Below are 25066 nucleotides of genomic sequence, written 5' to 3' on the forward strand. Positions count from 1 at the left end.
CTGGGGCTTGAACTCAGGACCTCACTGTCGCTTGGCTTTCTCACTCAAGGCTGGCACTCTACCCCTTGAACCACACTCCCACGGCCGGCTCTTTGCTGGTTACATGGAGATTAAGAGTCTCATGGACTTTCCTGCCTGGCCTGGTTTTGAACTGTGACCTCAGATCTCAGCCTCCTGAGGAGCTAGGATGACAGGCACGGGCTACCACCAGTGCCCAGCTAGACTCCTAGTTCTGACTGATCCACAGTGGTAGGCTACAGCAGGAAATAGGGTGTACTCTGTATTCCGTGTCTTCCAATTACCACTCCAGGTAACATTTGGGATGATAAAACGAGTGTTTCTTTTACAAAAGATCCCTCCACAGTATTCAGGGTGAAATAAACAACATGTTGGCTTTTCTAACAGGTTGAAGCCTTACCCTCCCTCCCCTTACTCGGACAAGAAAAGCTAAGCTTTGGACTTACACACTATGAAAGTCCACCGGTCACTCTCACTGTCTCTCACTTTATTGAGGAACTATACAAGTGCATCGTATAAAACGTTGAATTAAACATAAACTGTTGGATTCTCATCCAAAAACAAACTGTTCTCACACAAATGTCCTACGAAATGGTAAGCAAGCACTTTTTGAAAAGGCAAAAACATACATGAAGTAGATTTTTACCACGCATTTATTTATGAGGCTTTTGATTTTATCTGCCTATAAATGGCTTTGCAATGAACAATCCACTCTGAATTTGAAAACATCATACCACAAAAAAAAAAAAAATCACTACAGATTTCTCAGAGCCCAGTAATATGGAAAATAGGGGGAGGGTCTTTAAAATCTAAAACCTTGTAGGAATTAAACTTCAGCGATTCCAATTAACATTTAAGAACTAATGAATCTAATTAAGAGACCACTGGGGGGAAAGGAAGATGGTTTTTAACTTGAGTGCTAGCAATACACCGAATGCCTCTCTTCGGTTTAATTTATAGCTATAGCAGAAGTGAATCTTTTGCCTTAATGGGTGGGAGGGGAACTGATAAGAGGAGCCGGGAGACCAACTGGAAAGCGGGGGTCCCCCAAAACAGCACTTCAGAAACCTCAAATCACAAGGCCTCCAGCTCTGTCAGAGCAGAAGTTACGTCATCCAACTCCACAATCGCAGGTCGTTCTCTTCTAATGAAATTAGGAAACCAGACTTCCAATCCTGACTTCCCACAGTAAGCCCCCGTGTCCAGACCAAGATGAGCCTTTCCTCTGTCAGGTGAGGGAAACTGTCTCCCCCAAACTTCCCATGGGTGTGAGAACAGTCTCCTGTCCTCAGGCTTCGTGGCTTTGGGGACTAGTTAGGGCATTTCCACCCGCCCTGCCCCTGAGCCCAATAAAATCCTTTAAATTGCACGGAACTCATGCTGGAAAATCACTCTTCAGAAAAGGAAACAAGTTGCCCTCTCCCAACCCCCACCCCTCCCCCCCGCCCCACCCCTTGCCACCAAATTTCTGGGATTTTTTTTTCTCTTCTATTTTATAAGATCTTGACAGAAAGATCAAAGATGGCCTTCACCTGGGGCCATCTGAAGTTCACTGGCGTGTCAGAAACCCTTGCAGGTCAAGCACCTGGCTTGTAAATGCTAGAGAGTTCCTCATAATATTAAGGTGGAAGAGAATTGAGTATGGTTTACGACAGAAATGTCGTTCACTCCCAATTTCTAGCTGATGGTTTACTGACAGTTTGGTTTTCCCAGAAAATCTGCTGGTATGGAACATATTTGTATAATGATCCTATGCTGTTTGGTAAGGTATTGAACATAAGATGCTAACACATACACTCATTCACACACGCATACACACACACGTTCCTATGGATTTCTACTGTACCTCAGGGAGAAACAAAGTCTGTTTACTAAACAAAACTCAACAGGTTTTTAGACTGTACCGCAGACATTGACTCCCCATCCTTAGCCAATAAAAACATAGTTCTAACCAGGCACCCGTAGCTCACGCCTGTCATCCGAGCTACTCTGGAGCCTGAGATCTGAGGACATCAGCTCAAAGCAGGCCTAGGCCGGAAAGTCCACGAGACTCCTATCTCCAATTAACCACCCAAAAAGCCAGATGTGGAGCCGCGACTCAAAGAGTACACAGCTAGCCTTGAGCAAAAAAGGGTCCAACAATGCCCAGGCCCTGAGTTCAAGCCCCACGACTGACACCAAAAAAGACAAAGTAAGCTGTAGACATACTAAATCATACGTCGTGGAAGTCCATCTGAGAATTAAAAGGAAAAATCCCGTCCACACCACTAATCCATGCTTCCCAGACAGGAAGTGGCTGCCCCCAATACCATAACGAAGGCAGAACAGCTTTCTCTGTTAGCTGCTTCTCAGCCTGTAGATTATTTTGGAATTTCACAGGGGAGATGCTGGCACGGTCTGGACCTTTTCTGCTCCAGCTTAGAAAGGCTCTGCCAGATATAATATTACTAGATTTATGATGTCATGTGGTTTTAATTAAATCTCATTTGGAAGTACATTTCTTTTTCCTAAGTCTTCAAACAGGTGGTGGGCGGCGCATACACAGAGATCTTCATATCCGAAGAAGGTCCACCTTTTTTAGCTTCAAAGAATGGATTCGGAAGAAAAACATGACATCTGATCAAGATCGCAGTTTTTAAAAATATCTAGAATGCTTGTGCTTTGATGGTATAATAATTTTTATGATTTCTAATGATTCCCAGAAAAGCCAGCCAGAAAATGCTACGCCGGGTGGTTGCAAACAGAAGACAAAAGAAAGCGCTGCCTTTGTGAATGTGTTACAAGAGGTAACTACACACTTACAAGAGAAGGCAAGGCGGACACGGGTCGCTCATGTCCGTCCTAGCTCCTCGGGAGGCTGAGAGGTGAGGATTGTGGTTCAAGGCCAGCCAAGGCAGAAAAACCCAAAAGACTCGTATCTCCAATTAACCACCCCAAAGCTAGAAGTGGAGCTGGGACTCAAGCGGTACAGGGCCAGCTCAGGAACAGCACCCAGGTACTTAGGTCAAGTCCCCAAAACAGCACAAGAAAGGCAGTGATGACCTAGACTACAGCTGTGCGCCACTGGGCCTGGAGGGCTGTCGGGGGTCACAGGACAGACTTCGTGAGGACAGGGTTCAGTGGCTCTGAGGTACCAGGGTTTGAACTCTAAGGCTTCAAGCGTGGTCAGCTGGCTGGCACTCTACCACTTGAGTCATGCCTCCAGCCTGGCTTGTTGCTGGCTATTTTGAAGGTAGACCGTCACAGACTGTTTGGCCATGGCTGGCTTCACACCACAATCTTCCCGATCTCAGCTCCCTGAATAGGTGGGATCATAGGCAGGAACCACCATTGCCTAGGTTTCCTGTTGTTTTAACCACAATTAAACATTTTTAATTAAAATTAATTTTTGAATTAAAATTTTAAAAATATTTTAATGGGTGCAGAAGGAAAGACCACCTGGCTGAACACTAACCTTGAAATCTTGGATGTGACCAACCCCATTGGACGCTAAGTCCGATCATAGGTTACAGGTGCAGGGAACACGCTTGCAACGACCCTCTCTCTTCAGCTTAGAAGTCAGGATATAAATTGTGTAGTTCCCGCCTGCGCATTATAATACATGCATGTCCCTTCGCTAAAACCAAGTATTATACTACAGTTGAGCACCAGTGACTCACGTCTATAATCCTAGCTACACAGGAAGCTGAGATCTGAGGATCATGGTTCAAAGTCAGCCCAGGCAGGCAAGTCCATGAGACTCTTCTCTCCAATCAACTACATAAAAAGCTGAAAGTGAAGCTGTGGCTCCAAGTGGCCGAGTGCTAGCCTTGAGGAAAGAGCTCAGGGACAGCGCCCAGCCCCTGAATTCAAACCCCAGGACCAAGGAAAACAAAAAGAATATTGTACCGCAGCCTCATATCCTTGGATTTGATATCCTTCAATTTGGAAGCTATTCCTCCCCTGTGCTGTGGGAAGGGCATGGTTATGGATGCTTTCAGCAATTACTAAACAGTATAGAAGTGGCAGTTCTTCCGGATCTCTGTAGACACGGGGGTCTGGTGACCTTTTGGTTCTCTTTTCCATCGCTGAACGAGGCAGCCATGGTGCCTTTATTCCTTCCTTTCCCTTTTTGTCTCCTGCTTGTCAACACTTCCAACTTAGGAGCAACAGGTTTGGGCTTGATTTTATAGAATAAACACTCTGCTTGTAAGACTTTCCAGTAAAATATTTAAATGATAACTAATATCCCATTGCTTCATCGGGTTTCATTAGGCAAAGGATTATGAACTCAGAACACAGATTTTTTTTTTCCCCTGTAAGTTCAGACTAATAGTTAATAAGGATGAAGCAATATGTTCTTTGGGTATTAAAGAAAAACATATACTCTGAGCCAAGTGTGGTGTCACACACCTGTAATCCCAGCCGAAGAGGAGGAGGAGACTGAGAAGAGACTAAAGAGACTGGAGGAGAATCACAAGTGCTATGTAGTGAGACTTAAGGAACCCCAGGGCTCAAGTCTATAACCCTAGCTACTTGAGATGGAGAGAGGGGGGATGGCAGTTCGAAGGCGACACAGGCACAAAGTTGGAGCAATTCCATCTCAACCAATGACTGGTACTTAGCCATCGCCAGTGACATGGGGAACACAAATAGCTGAGGGTTCTGTGGCAGGATGCCTGCCTAGCAAGCATGAGGCCCTGAGCGCAAAGCTCAGTACCACAACACATACATGAATGACTGGAAACAAGGTTTACACTGAACGCACGGGTGGAGGGCAGGCCATGTCTGCCTGCCAACCCGGTCTAGGGAGCAAAGGAACATAAACTCTTCAACGCCCAGGGCCAGCGGCTCACACCTGTAATCCTACCTACTCAGGAGGCTGAGATCGGAGGATCAGGGTTCAAGGCCAGCTGGGGCAGGAAAGTCCATGAGACTCTTATCTCCAAGTAACCACCAAAAGATGGAAGTGCAGCTGTGGCTCAACTGATCAAGAAGCACTGTATAAGCACTGTATGTCATAAACTGACATGCTGAATGCTAACCCCTATGTGCAACTACTTCAAGGTAGTAAATATATAATTTTTAAAAAAGAATAAGAGGCCAGGCGCTGGTGGCTCACGCGTGTAATCCTAGCTACTCAGGAAGCTGAGATCCGAGGATCACGGTTCAAAGCCAGCCCGGCTAGGAAAGTCCCCAAGAGACTCTTAGCTCCAATGAACCACCAGAAAACCGGAAGTGAAGCTGTGGCTTAAAGTGGTAGAGAACCAGCCTTGAACAAAAGGAGCTCAGGGACAGCATCCAGGTCCTGAATTCATGCCCCATAACCAACAACAGCAACAACAAAAACCCAAATAAATAAGAATTTCAGATTGATTTCAGCAAATGTGTTTCAGAGGAGACTGGTCTAGACAGGAAAAAGATTAAAATTAGACTAGTAATGTCTGTTCTACCTGTTTTTAAAATGAAACATCCTCTTCTCTACCTCCAGTTTCCCAAACATGAGTTAAACAGGGTTTGAAATCAATCTGATCTTCCAGAATTAGAAGATTCAATCACCAAGTGAATTCTGGTGGAAATTCAAGAACAAAAACTGGACTTATTACAAGATAATGCTATAAAAATAAAAGATGATGCTATGGGAAGCATATGTTTTGCCATTTCTAGCCACAGTCAATGGCTCTAACATGATGAAATGTCACAGATTCAGGCACCACCAAAGAACCACCTATTTTATAAGCATTGGGTATTTTTTAAAGCATTTTATGAGCTGAGCACCGATAGCTAATGCCTGTCATCCTAGCTACTCAGGATGCGGAGATCTGAGGATCCAGATACAAAGCCGGCCCAGGCAGGAAAGTCCGTGAGACTCTTATGCTCCAATTAACCATCAGAAAACCGGAAGTGGCGCTGTGGCTCAGGTGGTGGAGTGCTAGCCTTGAGCTGAAGGGCTCTGGGGCAGTGCCCAGGCCCAGAGTTCAACCCCAACAACCAACAAAAGAAAAAGGGGGGGGGGGGTGCATTTTATGATGACTATAGCATTAAGCATTGTATGTGACATTATTCTTATGCCATCTTCTTTATGCAATGAATTTGCATACATGGAACAGAACAAACAAAAACAGCACCTGCATAGGAAATTCAATAGAAGCCTATTTCTCAGGGAGCCTGCACAAGCTCTACTGGCCTATAATAGGAATTACATAGGCAATGAGAAGGAAGAAAATAGGGAGGGCAGGCCATGTCTGCCTGCCAACCAGGTCTAGGGAGCAAAGGAACATAAACGCTTCAACGCCCAGCGCCAGCGGCTCACACCTGCAATCCTACCTACTCAGGAGGCTGAGATCGGAGGATCAGGGTTCAAGGCCAGCTGGGGCAGGAAAGTCCATGAGACTCTTCAAGTAACCACCAAAAGATGGAAGTAGAGCTGTGGCTCGAGTGGTAAAGCACTAGCCTTGACCACAAATGCCCAGAGGCAGCACTTAGGCCCAGAGTTCAAGCCTCAGGACTGACAAACAAAGAAAGAGGAGGAAGAGAGGGAGAGAAGGAGGGAGGGAGGGAGGGAAGGAGGGAGAGAAGGAGGGAGGGAGAGAAGGAGGGAAGGAGGGAGGGAGGGAGGGAGGGAGGGAGGGAGGAAGGAAGGAAGGAAGGAAGGAAGCAAGGAAGCAAGGAAGCAAGGAAGCAAGGAAGCAAGGAAGCAAGGAAGCAAGGAAGCAAGGAAGCAAGGAAGGAAGGAAGGAAGGAAGGAAGGGGAGGAATCTCTTGCAGAGATCTAGGCTAGCACACACATGAAGTCCTTTGACCTCTGTCCTGGGCACAGGGACGGCTCCCACTGCTGTTTTGAAGGGACAGGGAGGGAGACTAGGGAGGGCTCTGGGAATGGGCACAGGTAGCTTAGGTCTGCTAACTCAGGGAGGTCTAGAGGATCACCGCTTGAAGCCACCCCCGCAGAAGCCCGAGAGTGTCCATCTCTACTTAAGCAGCAAAAAGGCCAGAATGGAGGCCTGGTTCACATGACAGAGCACCAGTTGTGAGCAAATAACAACAACAACAACTACAAAAAAGCAAGAGCTCTAGACCCCAAGTCCAAGCTCTACCAAGGGCACCGAAACAGTAACAAAAACAAAGGAGAGGGTCTCGCAGCTACAATTACAGGCATGGCGGGTGGGGCTCAGCAGCTTGCTGTGGAGAACCCCAGAAAAAGCCTGAGGCGCTCCCACACAAAACCCCAGGAAACCAGAGATAGCAATCAAAGCGGGAGAACCCCCACTTTCCTCTCTCCCCAAAGCAAGTGCGAGTTCTGACTTCTCAGCCCCTTCCCACGGAGCCACATTCCTCAGATGCCCACACAGGCGGCACCGCGCTCATCAACCACACCTACGACCTACGAAGGAGCAGGGCCAAGTCATTAGAGCTCACATGGTTTAATAAGGCACAACCAAGAGTGTCGGTGTACACACACGCACTGTTTAAGAGGACTCTGGTTATTCTGAGAATCACCGGGTGGAAAGGACAAGTGTTATCAGCCATATTTCTTGTCAGGCGGCCTCCTCCAGCCCCTCCCTCCTCCTTACCTGTCCACCCCACCCCACCCCTCCAAAGTCTCTCCACAATCTGAAACCTCCAATGGAACAACTTGGGCAAAGGAGTATTTAGAAATCAAACCTCCTCCTTTCTTAGCATCTGAATCCAGTCTGAAGTAGTAATGGTAAAGAACGAAGGATTGACAAGGCACCGGTGGCTCATGCCTGTAATCCCAGCTACTCAGGAGGCTGAGATTTGAGGATCGAGGTTCAAAGCCAGCCTGGGCAGGAACGTCCATGAGACTCTCATCTCCAATTAACCAACATAAAACCGGAAGCAGTGCTGTGGCTCAAGTGGTGGAGCGCTAGTCTTGAGCTGAAGGCCCAAAGTTCAAGCCCTAAGACAATCATAGATAAATAAATAAATAAATAAATGAATGAATGAATGAATGAATGAATGCTGTGGGAGGTGCTAGTGGCTCCCATCTGTAATCCTAGTTTACACAGAAAGCTAAGATCTGCCCAAGGATCTGAATTTGAAACCAGCCCGGGGAAACAAATCCATAGACTCCTACGTCCAATTACCCAGCAAAACGCCAGGAATGGAAGCATGACTCAAGTGGGAGGACACCGGCGTCGAGCTCAAAAGCCAAGCAGGAGCAAGAGGACCTGAGTTCAAGTCCAGTCCTAGCACAAACACAACCCCATGGGGAGAATGACAGAAGAGGTGACGCCGATCAAGAGGCACGTGTGCTCATAACCCGACATGGAACTGGAACCCCTTCCTACCACTACTTCACGATAATAAAAGAAATAAAATGAATACACAAGAGCCTGTCTGGACACATGACGGAACAGATCGGGAATCTACCTCGTGAGCGAGGTGCTCCGAGTCCACTCCGTCAAGGACGACAGCGGCTCTGGGCCAGGGACGGGAAGCGAAGGGCAGGTGCTGTCGGGAGCCAGAGGACACAGTGTTCACCCCCTAGCAGGAAGGGGGCGTTTATGACCACTCAGCAGGGGAGATGGGAGACGGTCAAATGAGGCTCGACCCGCTACCTTTCCTCAGGCGGGAAAAGCAAATAGAACGGACGAGTGAATGAACAAATGAATGACTAGGACTTATCTTTTCCCTGATGGCCTCAAAGGTTTCTGTGTAATGTAAGGGCTATAAGAAAGAATGCACTCGCCGTTTCCCGGCATGACTTTTATGTTTACATTTACAGCTAGGGCTTGGACCCACCTCAAAGATTCTCTGGTGTAACTTGGAAAAACTGAATTTCGCCTTCCAAATGGGTGTCGCTAACAGTGCCAGCACTGTTCATCAAAGACAGCGTTCTTCCCTGCCCACGCCCGCCCCGGCTTGAGGCCCTGTGCCTTGTGGGGCAGACTCCACTTCTGTGCTGGTGCCTCCTGTGAAATGCACTGGCTGTGAAATACAGACAGTCTCACACACACACAAGACCCATTTCACGTGTCTTAGAAACGGCTCGAATGCTGGCACACTTCCCCTTCCCCATGAACTTAGTCACTTTTTTCTAGAACTACCCTCTCTTTAAAAAAAAAAATCACTAGTATTCTGATTAGAAGGGTATTCAGTGTGTGTGTTCCTCTAGGGAGAACCAATACTTCCTCCCATCTTCCCACGAAGGGGTACAACCAGTTCCTGCACCCCGAGATCGGCACGGAAGTCCTATGAATGGAAGAAGACACTTCTCATCACACATGTACCTTTCAACTTACACTTCTAAGTATTTTTTTAACTTTGGTCACACTTTTTAACTTTCTCAACACTAAGAGAATATATACAGACACATAGACACACACACATATATATACACATATACACACATATATGTCTATGTATATGTATTTTAAAATCTAGTGATTTATTATTTAGCCACTTTTGCAAATCATTTTATTTCTAAAAGTGTTTGAAAGATTGTGGGTTTTTCAGGTGTATGATACTAACATGAAAACAGATATAATTCCCCCCACACACATTCTTTCCCAGTAGCTTACTTCATAGTTTAAGGCTTCAAAAATCATACTGAATAATAATGGTATTAGAGAATAACCACAGGCTGCACTGGTTTTAATATGAATGTCATTAGCATTTTACCATTTAATTGGGTATGCTCTGCAGGATTTGGGTGGTTAGTCTTCCCATTATTTAAGTAATTTCCATCTGTTGTAACTTTGCTCGGATATTAGAAGTCATGATTTAAAACAATCACAGGTGAGATGCAAATCAAAACAACACTGAGATTCCACCTCACCTAGTAAGAATGTCCATATCAGGAAAACTAACAACAACAAATGCTGGAAGGGATGTGGCCAAAAGGGAACCCTACTACATTGTTGGTGGGAATGTAAACTTGTTCAAACACTCTGGAAAGCTGTATGGAGGTTCCTCAGAAGGCTAAACATAGAGCTCCCCTACGACCCAGTAGCCCCATTTGGGGGCATCTACCCAAAAGATTACAAGCAAGACCACACTAAAGCCACCAGCACAACTATGTTCATCGCAGCACAATTTGTCATTGCTAAAATATGGAACCAACCCAGATGCCCCTAAGTAAACAGGTGGATCACGAAAATGTGGTACATATATACAATGGAATTCTATGCTTCTATCAGAAAGAATGACATTGCCCCATTCATAAGGAAATGGAAGGACTTGGAAAAATCATACTAAGTGAAGTGAGCCAGACCCAAAGAAACATGGACTCTATGGTTTCCCTCATAGGGAATAATTAGCACAGGTTTAGTTTAGTCATAGCAGAAGATCACAATTAGCCCAATAGCTATGCCTGTATGAACCCATAAGATGATGCTAAGAAATGAACTCCACATTATAAAAACAAGTGGTATAACATTGTTGTAGTTATTTTCAACATGCTATGTGAAACCGTACCTTTTTTCTCTCGTATTCCCTTCCCGTGGTTTTACCCCTGCTATCACTGTATCTGATCTTAGTACCCTGGATACTGTATATACGTGTATTAGAACTAGGGAAGGGAAAGGGAATACCAAAATCGAGAGACAAAGGATAAAAAGACAAACCATTCCAAAAGCAATTCTTACAAAACCATTTGGTGTAAACAACTGTACAACTCATGGAGGGGGGGGCAGAGGGAGCAGGAAAATGAGGGAGGAGGTAACAAATTGAACAACAAATGTACTCACTCCCTTACATATGAAACTGTAACCCCTCTGTACTTCACTTTGACAATAAAGAAAAAACAATCACAGGCTTTTAAGAGTATCTCCTGATGCTTTTATCTTTAATTTGCTTTATTATTTTGAAGGAATTGCATTATATTCATAGAATAAACCTTGGTCATCACATTTTTTAAAAAACATACTGTTGGTTTGGATTTCCTAATATTCATTCATAAGCTATATTCATCTCCCAAATTTCTAATCGCACAGAAAATATCTCTTCTAGAAAGTATCTGTGCCACCATGTAGACGTGGTACTTTGTGGCAGATGAGTGTTAGCGCAGGCTCCCGAGGGAAAGAAAAAAATGTGTTCATAAGAATTTATGTCATGTTGTCAGGAGCTGATAGCTCACGCCTGTAATCCTAGCTACTCAGGAGATTGAAATCTGAGGATCACAGTTCAAAGCCAGCCCAGGCAGGAAAATCTGTAAGACTCTTAACTCCATTTAACCACCAGAAAAGTGGAAGTGGCACTGTGGCTCAGAGTGGTAGAGTACTAGCCTTGAGTAAAAAAGCTTAGTGACAACTCCCAGGCCCTGAGTTGAAGCCCCATGACTGACAAAAAAAAAAAAAAAAAAAGAATTCATGCTATGTATAAGGCTGTCTGTACTGGCATGAAAACCTTGGAAAGACCTCAAATGTCCATCAACAGGAGATGAATTAAATAAATTACAACTTATCTAAACTATGCCTATTATGAAGCTGTTAAGAAAGAATGAGTTAGATTAATATCTACAAGCCTGGAAAGTTGTCTATAATACATTGGTAATGGGAAAAGAAAGATATCCACACATATATACGTGTATATGTTTGCATGACTTTAAAGAAAATACTTCCACACTGCTTGGGCCAGCAGAGTAAAAGACTGCTGTGTTGCGGGGGGTGGGGGGTGGGGTCCCCACTCTATTTGAAGGAAGAAATAGCATCTTCCCAAAAGGGAAAAAAAAAGGAGTAACACAAAAATACAGCAGACTTCCTTGGAATGATGGAGTAACGGTGAGTCCTCTGTCCTGTTTGTCTTCGCTTTCCATAATTATCAGTGCTACTTCTATTTTCACTGAAGCAGAGGAAGACTGAGGGCCTTTTGCTTTTGTTTAAGAGTCGGTGGAAAAGCCAAGCCCTGATGGCTCATATAGGCTCATGCCTATAATCCTAGCTACCCAGGAGGCTGAGATCTAAGGATTGTGGTTCAAAGCCAGCCCAGGCAGGAAAGTCTGTGAGACTCCTATCTCCAAGAAACTACTCAAAACAAGCCAGAAGTAGTGCTGCAACTTAAGTGGTAGAGGGCTAGCCTTCAGCAAGAGAAGCTCAGGGACAGCACCTAGGACCAGAGTTCAAGCCCAAGGACCGGCAAAAAGGTCTGTGGATAGTGTTAAGGGAGAGGGCACGCCTTCACATTTGAGTCCCCCCGCCCCTGAAGCCCCAAACTCAGGAGGAAGGGCAGGGTGGAATCCCCTCTGCTTTCAATAGTCTCACCTCTGCGGATTTGTTCTTTTCATTCAGAGACCCAACTGAGAGCTCTGAAACCCCCCTTCCCTGGGTTTCTACTACTCTCATATATCTGAGAGTTATCTTCCTGCCTGGTTCAAACCCACAGTGGCCTGGAGACAATACACCTGCGTCCCGCTTGCCTGAGGAATGCCAAGTTCAGCTTCCTTGGTCTTATCAATGGTTCCCCAAACTTGTGAGGCCCTTATCCTGGACCTACGAATGTAACATCATTTGAGAAAGTCTTTGCAGGTCATCAAGTTACAATTCAGTTGTCCTTATTAAATAGGGAAATGTGGAGCCAGAAGCCCACGCAGCGAGAAGACCTTTGAAGATGAAGGCAGTGATAGCGTGATACATCTTTTAAAAACAAAATCCAAGATGGCCAGCAAGCTGGGGGTGGGGGTGGGGGGGGCAGAGGGAAGCACCAATCAAGACTTCCCTTGTAACCCTCGCAAGGAACAGCTGAGACCTCAACCCCTTCCCTCAAACAAGTCTGAGGCGCCCTGATTTCATGCCTCCTGTCTAGGGGCCTGTGAGACCACACATTCCTTTAAGCCACATCATTCGTGGTGCTTGTTACAGCAGCTACAACAAACTCATACACTATAGATCAACAAATGCCAAACTCAAGCCCTGAGTGATAGATTGGCCCAGGAAAGAAGAAAAGGGGGGAGGGGGGGCGGGGGGAGGGAGGGCTATCCAACAGAGCCTCCCCTCAATACCGCAGTGGACCATGTGCCCAGCAGGGCAGACCAAAAGCACTTGCACTCATATCCAGAACTCTGTGTACCATCCAGCAAGGCACAAAACAAAACCAACCCTCCGGACTTAACATTTTTACAGGCAGACAAGGAGGCAAAAATAAGTTCGGAGGCTAAGCAATGCAATCCGTAGCCACAGAAAGATCCTGTCAACAGCACCAAGCTGGCAGGACGCCGGGGGGCTGCTGGTTTCTGTTGAACCAGTTTTCTGAAGAAAATGAGAACTTTCTTTTCCACCTTTCATGTGTCTCCGGAACCTTCCAAAGAGAAACTAAATGGTGGAGGGTGCTCACCTAAGGGAGGGAATTCTCCCTGAGAGAGAGAGAGAGAGAGAGAGAGAGAGATTGCCCTTCCCATGGGAGGAGGGGGAAAGCAAGAAGAAAGCTTCCCTTTTCCTGAGGGGTTCGGTCAGTTGCCAGTTTGCAGAGGCTCCTCGTCTGAGGTGCAATGGAGGAGACGTTACTAAACCACGAGATCAAAGCAGTGGCTTGCTTCCAAACAGCTGGCTCACGTGGTGGCCACGCAGGGCCACGAGCAGCGCTCTGCCATCTACCTGGCGTGGTGAGCTGTTAAACAGGGCCAGAGCCGGGGGGATGAAAGGGGAAACGCCACTGTCAGCCCGTGCCAGGAGGCCACACGCGCCTCTTCGCGGGTCTAATCAGGAACGTCATCTAGGGGCTTAGGAGAACAATGAAACCCAGTGAAAGGAGAAGGTGGTTCACAGTCAGTTTTGCTTCAACTTCTCTATTTAATGCAGGCTGTTCATCACCATGGAAACGGCTTCTTTTCCTTCTTCCTCTGAATCCTACCCACAAGATGGTCCACGAATGGGTGCTCCAAGTCCCTAGTCCCGGGGTGTCCAGGGGTTTTGTCAGCACCTGTCACGTGACGCGTGCCCCACGGGTGGCGGGACCGAGGATGGCGGGTCTGTGGTTTAAGAGGGGAAGTGCAGAGGGTAGAAGGAAAAGCAGAGGGAGCGCCAGCCTCGGGGCCCCAATGATCTCTGTGAGGCATGAAGCTAGGGCATCTTCTAGGCAGAGAGGGCACTGTTCCACTGCGCAGGAGCCCGGTGGCGGCTCTTGGGCTCTGGCTGGGTGGGGTCCGCAGATGGTGGGACCCAGCAGGGTTGGGGGTCAGGAAGGATGGACAGTCTCCCACACTGTGAGACAACCCATGACCATTGTGCGGAGGCCAGGCAAGGAGGCACAAATAAGATTGGAGGCTAAGCCACGCAATCTGTAGCCACAGAAAGAGTCTCTCGGCAGCGCCCACCCGGCAGGATGGTCTTCTCACGGCTCCCTAACAACGCTAGAAAAAGAAAAAGGAAAATGCTCTCTGGTGTGGCTTGTCAAGGTGGCAGGCGTTTAGTTGCATAGCCTGATGGAAGGCAACTGAAACGCCCACCTCCGATTGCTCATGGAATCCACAGAATGGGCTACTGGAAGATGGAACAATAGCCAAATGTACTTGATGGTTCACGTTCAAGGAAATGGCATGACTCGTGGCTGGGGTGGCTTCAAGCAGAGTCTCAGAGCTCAGCCTCCCGAGTAGCTTCCCGACGGATCCTAACAGCTCCATTCCTTCCCAATACTTGTGGGCGGAATCCTTGAGAGATACTGGCTGGATCTAATGAGTCCTAAACAGAACATTTTCGGGGCGAGGGGGGCAATAAGAAAACTGGAGTGCAATGACTAAATAGGAAGCAAAGTCAAGCCAAGTAGGGGTGTGCATACCTGAAACCCCGGCACTTGGGAGTTTGAGGCACGAGGACTGGGAGTTCCAGGCTGGCCTACAAAATGACACCTCGTCTTGAAAATCAAACAGAAAAGTTGGAACTGAGCAACCACGCTTTACCAGGCCCCCTCCAGTGTATGTCGTTTACATAAACACTACCAACCTCCAAAGTTAATTTTCAACGCCACACATTCTCCTTTGTGATGCAATACAAAGCAGGGTAGCCAGAGGCGGTGGCTCATGCTTATGAGGTCCAAGAATCTCCATTTGGAGCCAACCTAGACAAACTAATCAGAGAGACTTGTGTCCAATTAGCAAAAACTGGAGTTGGAGGCGTGGCACAAATAGGACAGTGTCAGATGGCACAAAGACCTGAGTTCAAGCCCCAGCATTTGCACATGAAGGAATGAATGAATGAATCTCCTTGATTAGCAACATTAGCCCTGCTCTATCATGCCAAGTAAAGATGGACTCAAAGACTGTGTCAGTTGGGGAGGGCAGCACCCTAGCACTGGGTGAAGTTCCCCCCTCCCTGCCGGTTCCTGCCCTCTCCACCAGCTCCCATCAATTCTACTTCCTGGTTTCTCCTTGCACCTGTCAGGAACTTCCTGGTCTCTCCTGCCTGCAACTCCATGGGCTCCAGCCCCAGCCCTTGTCAGTCACCACCGTGCATGTGCACCACTACAAAGGCCTCCAATCGCTGGGCTTGGCTCAGCCCTGCTCCAAGCACCCTTCCATGGAAGAGCACCTCTCACCTGCTCCAGGCAGAACACAAGCGCCGTCTCATCTGAGGTATCCATCCGGCTATGCATCCACCCCAAGCCACTTCCCTACCTAAGGCTACCGGCTGCTAATCACACCCACCCCGCAGGTTCTCAAAGCAGCGCCTTTTCCTCCCGCTGGCCCTTCGTGTCGCCTCAAGGAAGACATTGGCAGCAAGAAGGCCTGGGCCGGCCACCACACAGCCCCCAATCATGTCTGCACCGGCACAGACAGCAGCCTTCCTTATCACCAGCAGCACCTCGCCTCACACGATGGCAAATATTTGTGGAGCCTCGTCATGCTTCCAAGATCGCATTCCAAAAGAGAAAACCAGAGCCACGGAGCCCCACGGTGGGTATCGGGTCCAACTTCCTGTTCACACAAACGAGGAAACAGGAGACCCGGGAGGTCTCGACAACCCATTCTTTCTACGTGCCCATTTTGCAGGGGAGACATCCCAAATCTGGGGACTTGCTCCGTATCTTCGGGGTGAGTGAAGGCCGCCGTGACCCACTCAAGCAGGCTGATAAAACCCAGCGCAGGTTGAGCGCCGCCCTACTGTATTCACGCAATGCCCACGCGTGCAGTACAGTGGCAATAGGAAGATCTCCTTCACACGGGACCACAGAGAGCACACAGCGGAGCCCACTGCCCCAGGGGTCTTGAAATCCCAGGACCCACCAGCGTGTGAAGCTCCCGCACCACTCAGAGAGACAAACGGCACGTGTGTTCTCGAACAGGCGGAAGCTGGAGCTAAAGTACACCAGACATGATACATTATACAAGGCCCTAGGCATTCACACGCAGTGAGACCCAAGGAGGAGACTCAGGGGAACACCACAAAGGCGCAATGCCTGATCATATAAAATAATACAATGAACTATGCAACTCAGGGGTGGGGATGGGAGGGGAAAACTGGGAGAGAGCAAGGGAAGGGGGTGGCACTGTCCAAAAAGAAATGTACTCATTACCTGAGTTGCGTCACCGCAACCCGTCGGCATATCGCCTTTATAATAACAATAAAAAGAAAGAAGTGCAAAATGGTTTTTAAGAAATGTACTCATTACCTGACTGATGTATAGAAGTCCTTGTACAGTACCTACATTGCACAGCACAATTTTTTAAAAACACGCTTCTGCCTAGAAGAATGTCCCCCTCCTCCATGGTACAGGGGGTGGGGGCGGAAGTCCAGGGAGGCTGAGCTCGGAGGAGGTGCCCGCAGCCCTCCCGACGTCCAGCCCTTCGTCCCCGAGGCCTCCCGAAGGCCACCGGGGACTCCTAGCCACTTTAGGTGAGGAGCCACCAGCCAAAGAAAGCTCCCACCCGCTCGGATGTCCCCGGAAAGCCAGGGAAGGAGGCGCCAGGGCCCACTCGACGCGGGCGGTGTGCGCGTGCGATCGGCGCTGCCCGGGCCGTTCTGCTTCCCATCCGCAGCCCCGCAGCCCCGCGGCGAGATCCGGCCTCAACTCTGCTCCCGGACTAACGCAAACCCGAAGGCGCGCCAAAACGAGAGAGCAAAGACTCGGTTTCCCGGCGCCTCCACACCGTCTGCACCCGGGCCTCACGCTGGGCCCTCTGGTCTGCATTGGCCCTAGGTGCTCGTCACGGTACAGGGCCACGTGGCCCGGCCACACAGCAAGGGGGGGCGGGGAAGCCGATCCCGGGGCCCCTCGTTCCCTCTCTCCCAGTCTATTCTTCAACACAATTAAGAAAATTTATTATTTCCATTTACAGGAGGAAAAAAAAAAAAAAAAGACCTCAGCTTCTTAGATTTCTTATGGTTGTGTGTGTGTGTTTTTTTAAGAATTCAGAATGTGGCCCATTTTAATGTCAAATATGGACATGTTTAATTACACTCGAGTCTTTTCATTTACTAGGTTATACTGAGTGACTTCTTTTTTTTTCCCCCCCCAGGGAGAAAATAGCAAACAGCTGTTAAAGAACCGCTCCACGCATTTTCATTTCGGAGTCAGGCCTGAAGCCGAAAAGGGTCCACCCTGACTTTCCAAGCCAACCTTCAAACTCCACTCTTGCCTTCGAAGGAGCCAAGAAGAAACGCTAACAGGAGTTAGCTGAAATGATTTATGAAATTTAAAAAACACACACACACACACACACATTTTTACTCTATTAAAATAACCCTTTCAATTGAACCTCAAGAGGCTAGACCCAGACAAGCACCATTTATCACTCAAAGTTAAATACAACGCGGAAATGGCCGGGCAAAGCTAAGTGGACATCAATACTATTTCAGAAACCCAGCTGTCCGAAGGAGCCAAGAACAACACTGATAAGGGAAAAAGAAACATGAACTTGTTGTCTTAAAAACCCACTGAGCATGTGAAATTCCCCAGCGCCTACGGCTGGGTATGCTCTGGGCACTCGGACCTCCTTTGGCTTTCAAATACCCAATTAAACTTTATTTAGGTCGCTCCTCTCAGCACCAGCAGCCTACGTGTGAGGCAATCAGGGAAAATGGAGGAACGGCCCGCAGTAGCTCTGAGATGCATCCACCTTCCTTGGTCATCACTGAGCGAGGGCCACAGTGTTACCACACAGAGCTACTTCCCTGGACTGTAGAACCTCAGGGATGTCACCTCTTCGGGAGGAGTGGGGAAGAACAGCCAACACGGCGGCTGACCACAAGCACGTATCCCTCAACACTGCTAAGAGACAGCATAAAAGGGAGCACGGTTCATACAAAGGCCAGGTACCTGCAATCCTACCTACTCAGGAAGCTGATATCTAAGGATGACGGTTCAAAGTCAGCCCAGGCAGAAAAAGAGTCCATAACACTCTTACCTCTAATTAACCACCAAAACATGGGAAGTGGAACTACAGCTCCAGTAGTAGGGCATCATCAGCCTTGAACAGAAAAGAAAACTAAGGAGCCGGGCACCAGTGGCTCACGCCTATAATCCCAGCTACTCAGGAGGCTGAGATCTGAGGATTGCAGTTCAAAGCCAACCGGGGCAGGAAAGTCCATGAGACTATTTTTTTTTTTCTCTTTTTGGAAAACTTGGCAGAGCTTTATTGAGGAAGTAAGTAAGCAGACAAAAAGCAGACCAACAGATACGCAGAAAGGCAGGGACACACTCTAACGGAGTGTGGGTGTTCTAAAGGAGATACACCTCCAGAAGACTCTTAGCCAATAAACTACTCAGAAAAAGCCGGAAGTGGCGCTGTGGCTCAAGCAAGTGGTAGAGCGTCAGCCTTGAGCCAAAGCTCAGGGACAGTGCCCAGGCCTCAGGACTGGCCAGAAAAAAGTCAAGCGACAACACCCAGGCCCTGAGTTCAAGACTTAGTAACCTCTCTCTCTCTGTCTCTCTCTCTGTCTCTCTCTCTCTCTCTCTCCACTTAAAACAATTTTTTAAACCAAAGATGGAAGAAGAAAGCAAAGGTTTTTGTCGTGACAAGTTTGCCCAGTGAAAACAAGCCAGGCTTAGAGCCATCAGCTCATGCTGTCCCAGGGAAAAAAAACGAAAAGAAGAAACACAAAGAAGGGACCCAGGGCTTTTGAGAAAGACACCCTCTCCTGCTTGGTCCCTGAGCTCAGGGGCACGATGCCAGCTTTCCACCCTCCCCAGCCCCACGCCCGCCCAGGTTCAGTGAGAACTGAAGAAATGAAAGGCGGGTTTCATTTCAAGAGGTAATAAAATGAAACTCCTGTTTAATCATTGAAGACTTGACTTTACAACACTCCTAATTAGGTCTCGGGGAAGCACAGGCAATTTTGCCGCCAGCAAAAAAATTCCTATGTGGTCTCTCTCGTGACAAGCCAACTAATCGTTTTTCTTTACGATTTCAGAGGTCCTTTCTGACTTTCTCAAACCTGAATCTTCCATTAATGGTGTGTTACTAAAATATATATGTATATATATATTTGATTTTCTTCTGTCTTCTATCTCTGCCATCACAGGATGTGAAGTTCAGCCCTGGCTGGCCAGTGGGGGGTAGGTACCCCGTGTTCCTTCAAACATCCGAGCTATACCACCGCCCCTCCCATTGCTAGAACTCACGCGGCGCTTATCCTCTTCCGGTATTTTGTTTGGCGCTTAGTAGGTACACAGTAACTCCTGTGTCTGATCAGACTCTGGGGGCCTTTCTTTTCAGAATAGTAACTCCCCAAGGAGCTTACAATGTACCTTGGGAACTCCCCCAGGGCAGTCATAACAAATTATTCTTGTTGGGTACTAGTGGCTCAGGCCTTACCACCCTTGCTACTCAGGAAGCTGAGGTCTGAGGATCATGGTTCAAAGCCAGCCTAGTCAAGAAAATCCACTCATCTCTAATGAATCACCAAAATGCCAGAAGAGGAGCTGTGGCTCAAGTGGTATACGACTAGCCTTGAGCAAAAAAAAGCCCAGGGACAGTGCCTAAGCCCTTAGTTCAAGCTCTAGGACTGGCACCAAATACACACACACACACACACACACACACACACACACACACACGTATATAATTTATTTTTATACATAAATAACAAATTTCTATAAATATAAATATATATGCATGACATCAACGTAAGGTCCCCAACTTCCCAGAAAACAGAAAGGGGGAGGGAGGGAAAGAAGCTTTTGAATACCATGTGGACCAAACACCTCATTTTACAGATAAGGAAACCGAGTCCGGGCATCAAGGAGGAGAAGGAAATCATTAGTGAGAGGCAGACTGGAGACAGGATCCCAAGGCTAATGAGAGGAAAGATAATAAGACCGAGGAGAAAAGCAAGCCAGGGCGGCTCGGAAGCTCACAGGAGAGTCAGTGCGCAGACGCCATCATTGGAGGGGCCCGCGGACTGGGCCTCCGCACCAGCCTCACCTGAGGAGGAGCCTGGAAGGTTCCCTGCGGAGTCCCCCATCTGCTCTGTCCTCCCAGTGGATGGGGCCGGGCCCTGGCACAACCCCTGTGAGCGCAGGCAGACGGGAAGCTAGCTGTGGCCCGCCAGGGCGCAGGACTCCGCAAGGCCAAGGACAGCAGCCACCTACCTCCCAGGAGCTCCCGTCCCGCCGCCCGCGTGACCCAAGCTGCTGGAACACGAGGCAAGGGGCCCCGGGTTTGGCAGGACCCCCAAGCCATCGGGGAAGGCTCCCATGTCAGCCAGGCTTCCCGAACTAACACATCCACGGTGAACCTGTGGGCAGAGGACACCAGCCAGCCAAGCTCTGACAGCATGGCGAGGAGGCCCGGAAAGGGACAGGGATGGCGTCCTGCTGTGACCGTTGCTGAGGGGAAGCGCTTGGTGCCTCTGGGGTTGGCCCTCGGCACTGCCTGCCGCCACCCTCAGTGCCAACCCTGCCACAGATGGGGGGCAATGTCCTGTCACCCAAAGCATCTCCACGCGTGTTGTCACCGAGCCTGGCCTGCTTTATGTCCTCTGCTCCCCTCCAGCCACACAACTAACGGGAGGCCATCTGCCTCTACAAACGTCCGCGCGGAACAGACTGTTTACCACAGGGCCAGGACGCCCCAACACCTGCAGGGGGTGGGTTTGGTAACCCTTCCCAAGGCCCAGGACCCAGTCTGCCTCATAAAGATAACACCCTATTCAAACCCATAGGAAGGTGGCCTTGAAACTGTCCAAGTTCACCCAGGAAAGGTGCTTGTTGGTGGCACTCGCTGCCCTGGCTCTTCCAAAGGTTAACCTCTTCCATAATAATGTTTCTAAAGGCCTCAAATAATGAGGGAAACAACTGGAGGGAGTGTCATGTATGTCCTTTGTGTCCCGGGAAGCGTGGAGATCCGACGCTGTGCCTGCATTTCTGTAGATGCAAACAAAAAACACCCTGAGAAAGGCAGGACTGGGAGAATGCCACACAGGGGAACAGAGCCCCCCCATTCAGCACTGGAGTACCTACTCCCCGGAGGCCATTCCAGCATGGGAGGGAAGGTTGCTTCCAGGATCAGACAGCAGAAAGTTGTGGGGTAAGATTTACAGCAATGATAGGAACCGGTAGGGGGTGTGGGGGGTGTCTCTGCCATCCTCAGCCCCTCACCTCGACCCTGAGCTAGGACGGAATCACCACAGGCCTGATGGCTTCCAGCTGTGGGGCGGCCAGGCTCCGGCTGCTCTTAAAGAGCCCAAGGCCACAATCCAAAAACAGCTCTGTCCATAGAAACGCTGTTATGGGGCTTTCCACAGTAAGCCAGGAACACATCTGTCGCCCATGGGTTGCGAGAGAACGTTCCGACCAAATTAGAAAAGTAAAAATAAAATATGAAGGGGAGGAGACGTTGAACACTAAGTGATTCTAAGTTCTACTTGTTAAATAAATTTGTTCTTCACAGTGGGTCAGCATCGACTATCAGCATCAACTATCCACCAGGTGCCACGCTGGAAGCTGGCGATACACGAAGAAGGCAGGTCTGCCGGTGGCTCACACTGCCATCCTAGCTCCTCAAGAGGCTGAGCTCTGAGGATCCAGGTTTGAAGCCAGCCCAGGCAGGAAAGTCTGTGAGACTTTCATCTCCAATAAACTACCCAAAAAGCCAGATTTAAGTGGTAGAGTGCTAGCCTTGAGCAAAAGAAGCTCAGGGACAGCATCCAAGCCCAGAGTTCAAGCCCCAGGACTGGCACATACATACATACATACATACATACATACATACATACATACACACCAGATAGATAGATAGATAGATAGATAGATAGATAGATAGATAGAATGCCCTGCTCACTGCTAAAGACTGGGCTCAGACCCCTGAAATGACTGACCTCATAAGAAACCATGAAACTCCATACCTCACCGGACCAGTCTGGCAAGGCAGAAAACAACTTGGGGCAGAGAGGGGGAAGGGAGGCACATCTTCCAGAAGGCCTAGTTCTCAGAAGAAGTAGAGTGCTTTTCTCAGTGATTTTACAATTCCAGAAGTTACTAGTGGCTCTGTTCACTGGTACACAAAAGCCTCTCCAGGTCCTTAGGAGATAGGAAGTTAGAAAGGCACAAAAGTTGCCTGCAATGCACAAGAAACGTCGGTTCCGCACACAGCTATTCTCAGCTTTATCTTTCCTCGAGACACGTAACCCACACTCTCCCAACGATGTCCTTTTGAAATAAATACAATTTACTGAATCATATCCCATAAATGATTAAATGATGGGTTTCTACCATCATTGAATATAATGCCACCTATTAAATTTCAGTCACACTAGCCAGCGGGAATAATGGACGGACTGACTGCACTCCAAGAACAGGTGTGCTCGCCAGTCTGTCCCTGGCTTTGAGAGCCCAAGACAGACAGACAGATAGGACAGACAGGTGTGCACACACACACACACAGAAGATCATTATTTCCTCCAATTCAAACCTAATGGATTGTACACATACACACTGTATATACATTGTATACCTAACAGACCGTACATGCATGATAAGTATTACCTATAAAGCACATATAATTCCATATATTGGTACATAGAGAGCCTATTAAACTCCATGGGTGAGGCCATTTATGTCGCTCTATGACAGTTCACACATAGATCTGAAACTCAAAGGACTCAAACCAGAATGGGTGAACGGCGCATGAGGTCGGTGCAGATCTCACACACACACACACACACACACACACACACACACACGCATGTGTGCGCGCGGGCACCTCAGGTCCCTGGAAATGAGGAGGACTTCCCACGGGAGTCTGCCCACGCACGGGCTCCCAGACATACCCCGACTTACCGGAACTTCAAACGCCTCCTGGGTGTCATCCAGCATCTGGATTTTGATGGACATGAGTTTCCCTGCTGGTGTCGGGGGTGGCTTCTGTCCACGTTCCAAGGTGCTGATCCCCGCATTCTCCGGGGCCCCCAGTCGTGACCCGGGGGTAGGCTTCTGCTCTATTTCTCCCATGATGAAAGTAGCTTATATAAAATCTGCAGGAAGCAGCGACAAAGAAAAATATATCAGAACCTTTTTTTTTCCTTTTGGCAGTACAAGGATTTGAACTCGGGACCTCGTGATGGACAGACAGGTACACTATGGCTGTGCCAGCCCTCTTTGCTCTTTCAAACAGGGCCTGGCTTTTCGCCCAGGCCGCTGGTCCACAATCCTTCTATGGCCGCCTCCTGGGTAGCTGGGACGGCAGACTCAACACCGAGCTTCCCGGGTTTCTTTTACTGGTCTTGCAAACGTTTTGCACAGGCTGGCCTCAAACTACAAGCCTCCCATTCTCCACTTCCCCCGTAACTAAGATTACACAACATCGGTCACTATCCCTGGCTCCCGGAGGAACTCCTGCCGTTCTTCCTTGTTTGGGGAACATACCCAAGGAAGAGTGCTGACTGCCCCCGACAGCAATTGCAGATGGCAGCCTCTAGCTCCTCCCTTCACAATGTCACCTTTGGGCATGCAAATCATTGTGCCCCTTGCCTTTATTTGCATAACTTGGCAAGGTGCTGCATATGTTACCCTTTGTCCGCTTTCACAGTCAGCACGTCATTATCCATACCCCGGACTCAGTCGTGTTCCATACGGGCTGTCCTGCGTCTCTATTCTGATGATGGTGAGCGAGGCTCTACCTTTGGCAAAGACTGAGTCTGGTGGGAAGATGATAAACGGTGCCTACGCCCTATCATTAACATCCATTCATTACCTTGGAGGGACACAGGCATCCACTAAGCATATAGAGATAACTGGATAAACACACACTGCGTCTCTCCAGCTTGCAATCTGAGGTGGGCCATAAAAGCTAGGGCTACTCTCTCCATTTCTAGCACTTGCTTCTATTACAATAACATCCCGATCCCTTCCTCCCCAATGGGCCCACTTCCCCACTACCCCATTTGACATACTAGTGGAGCCACAAAGAGATACTCCTAGGGGCTGGGGATATGGCCTAGTGGCAAGAGTGCCTGCCTCATATACATGAGGCCCTGGGTTCGATTCCCCAGCGCCACATATATAGAAAATGGCCAGAAGTGGCGCTGTGGCTCAGGTGGCAGAGTGCTAGCCTTGAGCGGGAAGAAGCCAGGGACAGTGCTCAGGCCCTGAGTCCAAGCCCAGGACTGACCAAAAAAAAAAAAAAAGAGAGACGCTCCTAGAACCAAAGCAATCCTCCCTGGTCACTGCTGTCTGTAGTATCTTGTGGGCCTTCGCCTCTCTCTAGGTCTTCACCTGCAAGGTGCTCCCTGGCTGACCAGGCCCTTTCTCTTCACCTAGAAGCTTCTAACATGGTCTTAAGCCTCAGTTCAAATGTCACATCCTGCACTGGGTGGTTCACACCTAATCCTTGCTTCTCAGGAGGATGTAATCCTGAGGTGCTCCAGCTTCAGAAAAGTCCAAGAGACCACGCCATCTCTAAAATAACCAGCAAGAAGCACGCCTAGAGACGTGGCTCAAATGGTAGAACATCACCCTAACCAAGTGCCGAGTCCTTGACATCAAATCCTATTATTGGAGGCTGGGAATATGGCCTAGTGGTAAAGTGTTTGCCTCATATACATGAAGCCCTGGGTTCGATTCCTCAGCACCACATAGATAGAAAAAGCCAAAAGTGGCGCTGTAGCTCAAGTGGTAGAGTGCTAGCCTTGAGCACAAAGAAGCCAGGGACAGTGCTCAGGCCCTGAGTTCAAGCCCC

General features: G+C 48.5%; 1 protein-coding gene across 1 annotated transcript in view; it reads right to left on the reverse strand.

Moving 5' to 3' along the window:
* Farp1 (FERM, ARH/RhoGEF and pleckstrin domain protein 1) overlaps positions 1-25066 on the reverse strand; it is a 194992-nt gene that overhangs the window by 127287 nt on the left and 42639 nt on the right. The window contains exon 2 of the mRNA XM_048341159.1: positions 23170-23365. Coding sequence (XP_048197116.1) covers positions 23170-23340 — 171 coding nt within the window. The 5' untranslated portion in view covers positions 23341-23365. The remainder of the gene's footprint in view (positions 1-23169; positions 23366-25066) is intronic.

The sequence above is a fragment of the Perognathus longimembris genome, chromosome 3, assembly GCF_023159225.1.
Source record: "Perognathus longimembris pacificus isolate PPM17 chromosome 3, ASM2315922v1, whole genome shotgun sequence".
In the NCBI taxonomy this organism is placed as follows: domain Eukaryota; kingdom Metazoa; phylum Chordata; class Mammalia; order Rodentia; family Heteromyidae; genus Perognathus; species Perognathus longimembris.